This window comes from Octodon degus, unplaced genomic scaffold, assembly GCF_000260255.1.
Source record: "Octodon degus isolate 3935 unplaced genomic scaffold, OctDeg1.0 scaffold00021, whole genome shotgun sequence".
Classification (NCBI taxonomy): Eukaryota; Metazoa; Chordata; class Mammalia; order Rodentia; family Octodontidae; genus Octodon; species Octodon degus.
The window spans coordinates 13,680,537-13,684,275 of NW_004524597.1; the positions used below are offsets into that span (position 1 = coordinate 13,680,537).

The following is a 3,739-nucleotide window of genomic DNA, read 5'->3' on the forward strand; positions in this document are numbered from 1 at the left end:
TTTTTTTTTTTTTTGTGGAACAGGGGATTGAACTCAGGCCCTTGCACTTGCCAGGCAAGCGTTTATTCTACTGAGCTATCTCCCCAGCCCCCTATTATATTCCTTTGGAGTATAGTTTATATGGCAAAACTATACAGGATTTCAGAGTACCTCTGAGTTGGGTTACTGGGCTGCTGGGAAGCCAGAGCAGCCTTCCCAGTAATTGGCTTTGTTCTGATTCTCTTAGCAGTACTTCCCTGAGACTTGGCCATATTTTTCTCTTTAGGATGCACATATATTACAAATACTCTGTTGTGTCTACTTAGCAGTCATGTATATGTACATTAATTACTTTTCCTCATACCTACAGGTAATTAATTTTCTTTAGTACTCTGAGAAGCTAAGGCAAGTAAAGTAGGCAATTCAGTGACTTAACATGACCCTGTCTCAAAATAAAAAGGGTAGGGCTGACAAGATAGCTCAGCAGACTAAGGCAAGCTTAGGCAAGCACAGGGACCACAGTTCAATCCCCAGCACTACATGCCATGCCAGCCCCACCCCCAAGGCAGGCTGCGCTGGCCAGAGTCTGGGCATAGTGGACACGCCTGTAATCCCAATCCTGAGGAGGCTAAAAGCAAGAGGATCACACAAGTGTGAACTGCATAGTAAGACCCTGTAACAACCAATACATTAATAATAAAAAGGGACAGAAAATATAGTGCAGTTTGAAGGACTTAGGTTCAATTCTCAATACCTTAAAAAAAAAAAAAGTATGTTTTGGGCTACCTGATGTGTGCAGCATTCATTCCTAGACACCGTCATAATCACCCCATCTCCACAGAAATCTCCAAAATCTGCTGATTCTGACTGCTATCAAGGCAGATCACACACGGGTCATGGAGTACATCAGCCGCCTGGACAACTATGATGCACCTGACATTGCGAGCATTGCCATCAGCAGTGCACTGTATGAGGAAGCCTTCACCATCTTCCGCAAATTTGATGTCAATGTGTCAGCAATTCAGGTGGGTGTTGTAGGCAGTCTTGTTGGGCCCTACCATCCTGTGCTACACTGCACATGCCCCCTGGAGGCCTTTGTCACCACTAAGGGTGATGGATGATCTGAGTGTCTTGACACCTTCACAGCATTTTCTTTATGCCTTTGTTCATCTCTTCTCTGTCTGGAACCACTTTCCCCATACAATGGTTCTTGTCTCTGTTAATTCATTCATCTAAGAAATACTTAGTGTCCAGTTGATTTGCACTGAATTAAAGTTATCGTGTAACTTTAGGCAGATTGAAGAACTGAATAAAACATTTGCTCCTTGGAGCTGACTAGGTATTGTGAACAATTCAAGCCCTTCTCTGACTGTAGGTCTTGATTGAGCACATTGGAAACCTAGATCGTGCATATGAGTTTGCTGAAATGTGCAATGATCCCGCTGTATGGAGTCAGCTGGCCCAAGCACAACTTCAAAAGGAGTTAGTAAAGGAAGCCATTGACTCCTACATCAGGGCGGATGACCCTGCCTCTTACCTGGAGGTGGTTCAGGCAGCCAACAGGAACAGTAAGTAAATACCCTCTTCTCATGGCCAAAGCAAGATGTTGGCGAGATTCCCAGGAATCTCAGTGTATTTTACATCCAGAGAAATCACAGAAAGCAGTAAGTAAAAGTTTTCCAAGATAAATATTACTCTGTTAATGGTACTAGCTTTTCATTCCAGTTGACTATTGCCCTTTTTTAAAATAAGATTAGGAAAAAAATAAGATTAGACAGTTTAGATACATAGATAACTACACTTACAATAATTCTAAGATCAGTCAGTGATTCATCCCCAATTTCCTGGGGGTATTCTGATATATCTAATTAATTGTGACACTGTCCTCTCCAAGGGCTAAAATAAGTATCCCAGTATCTACTGAAGTCTTTCCTTGGGGACAAGGAGACTCCTATCCCCAGAAGTGACTTACATGTGGTCCTGCCACTTCCCCATCTCCCTCCTTGATAGAGGTTTGTTTACTGGGAAAAGCTAAAACCTTGTAGGCTTTTCCTGGAGCCTGAGATGCCTATCATACATAACCAGGATGATAAACATATCTCGCTGAGGACAGAACAGAAGGAACTGAGCCCCAGTTTAAAATGATCATTTCTGGGATAACTTGTCTTTGGTTTTTGCTTTTAGACAACTGGGAAGATCTAGTAAAATACCTGCAAATGGCCCGGAGAAAGGGCCGTGAGTCCTGCATAGAAACTGAACTTATTTTCGCATTGGCTAAAACCAGCCGTCTGTCTGAGCTAGAAGATTGTATTAATGGGCCCAACAATGCCAACATCCAGCAGGTAGGCTTTGCCCTGTTGAGACAAGAAGTACCACAGTCATATTTAGGCCAGGAATCCTTAAAATAGTACAAATTCATAGTGGTGAGAAACAAGCCATGCACAAAATTACATAACTTATGCTATCATTGATGAACATTAAACCCTGTGGAATTTGACTTGCCATTTGTTGTACACATCAGAATGGCCCTTCTAGCAAGGGTGCCGCATGCCTATAATCCTAGTTCTCAGGAGACTGAGGCAGGAAGATTGCTATGAATTAGAACCCAGTCTGAGCTGCATAGTAAGACCTATCAAAAAAAAAAAAGAAAAAAAAAAAAAGCCCTCCTAGAGGAGGGGATGTTAGGACTTAATGAGTAGGTGTTCTTACCACAACAAAAAAAAAAGAACTGGCCAACTCAGATTTAATAATATGGATATATGAGAGTCACATGGAGAGAAAAAATTCTCTCAGACTTTCACAGAGAGCAAATTGGTCAAGCAATGGCCATGACTCATCCTCATGGCTGACACTGACAAAGGATCTACGAAGTACGGTACAGGGCTACAGGATAAATCCTGAGGGTACTTGTCTGACCTTATCAGATATAAAAGTTACATTTCTTGTTATATAGGTCTTGCTTTATCTTGGTCTTAACCATCTAGCAGAAAAGTATAAAAACGAGGTATATAAAGTAAAGCCATATTAATGCAATGAACTGTAAAAGGCTCAAATCAATAACTTCTGAGGATAACCACTAATATTATAGACTGCTGGACAGTGTTGGATTGTTTTGCTGAATTCAAACACCTGTATTATTTAGATGCCAGTAGAATATCCACCTCTGACAGGACTAAACAAAAAAAAGGTGATACAAAGGAAAGATCATTTTGTATTTATATATACAAAATAGCGTAGATATACAGCTACTTTCGCTTAATTCAATGAGAAGAAAGAGGTGTACTAATAGTGTTTGGACAGGATAATCTGTCTGCTTCTTGTACTATGGATAACCACTAAGAAGATAACAATGTACGATGTATTGATTATTGAAACTGTCCTATTAATCAGCTTTGAAAATGTTTCATTCATATTTGTTTCTCAATAAAATTAAAATAAAAAATAAAGCTGCATAGCAAGCCCCTGTACTGTGAATGAATGAATGAATGAATGAATGAATGAATGAATGAATGCTATTTTAAAGATAAAAACTGTGTAGGGCCGGGGAGATAGCTCAGTGAACTAAGCACCTGCTTAGGCAAGCACAGGGACTAGGGTTCAATCCCTGTCACCACATGCAGAGCTGGCCCAGCCCCCAGGTACACGGAGCCAGCCAACAAGTCTGGACATGGTGGCCCACACCTGTAATTCAGCGCTGGGGAGGCTGAAAGCAGAAGGATCACTGCGAGTGCAAACTGCATGGTGAGACCCTGTAATACAT

At 41.2% G+C, this 3,739-nt stretch overlaps 1 protein-coding gene across 4 annotated transcripts in view; it reads left to right on the forward strand.

The window, feature by feature from the left end:
* Positions 1-3,739, forward strand: part of Cltcl1 (clathrin heavy chain like 1) — a 137,162-nt gene that overhangs the window by 116,495 nt on the left and 16,928 nt on the right. For all 4 annotated transcript variants that reach the window (XM_023711719.1, XM_023711720.1, XM_004627991.2 and 1 more), the window contains 3 exons: positions 821-1,004; positions 1,355-1,547; positions 2,164-2,321. In XM_023711719.1, the coding sequence (XP_023567487.1) occupies positions 821-1,004; positions 1,355-1,547; positions 2,164-2,321 (535 nt within the window). The remainder of the gene's footprint in view (positions 1-820; positions 1,005-1,354; positions 1,548-2,163; positions 2,322-3,739) is intronic.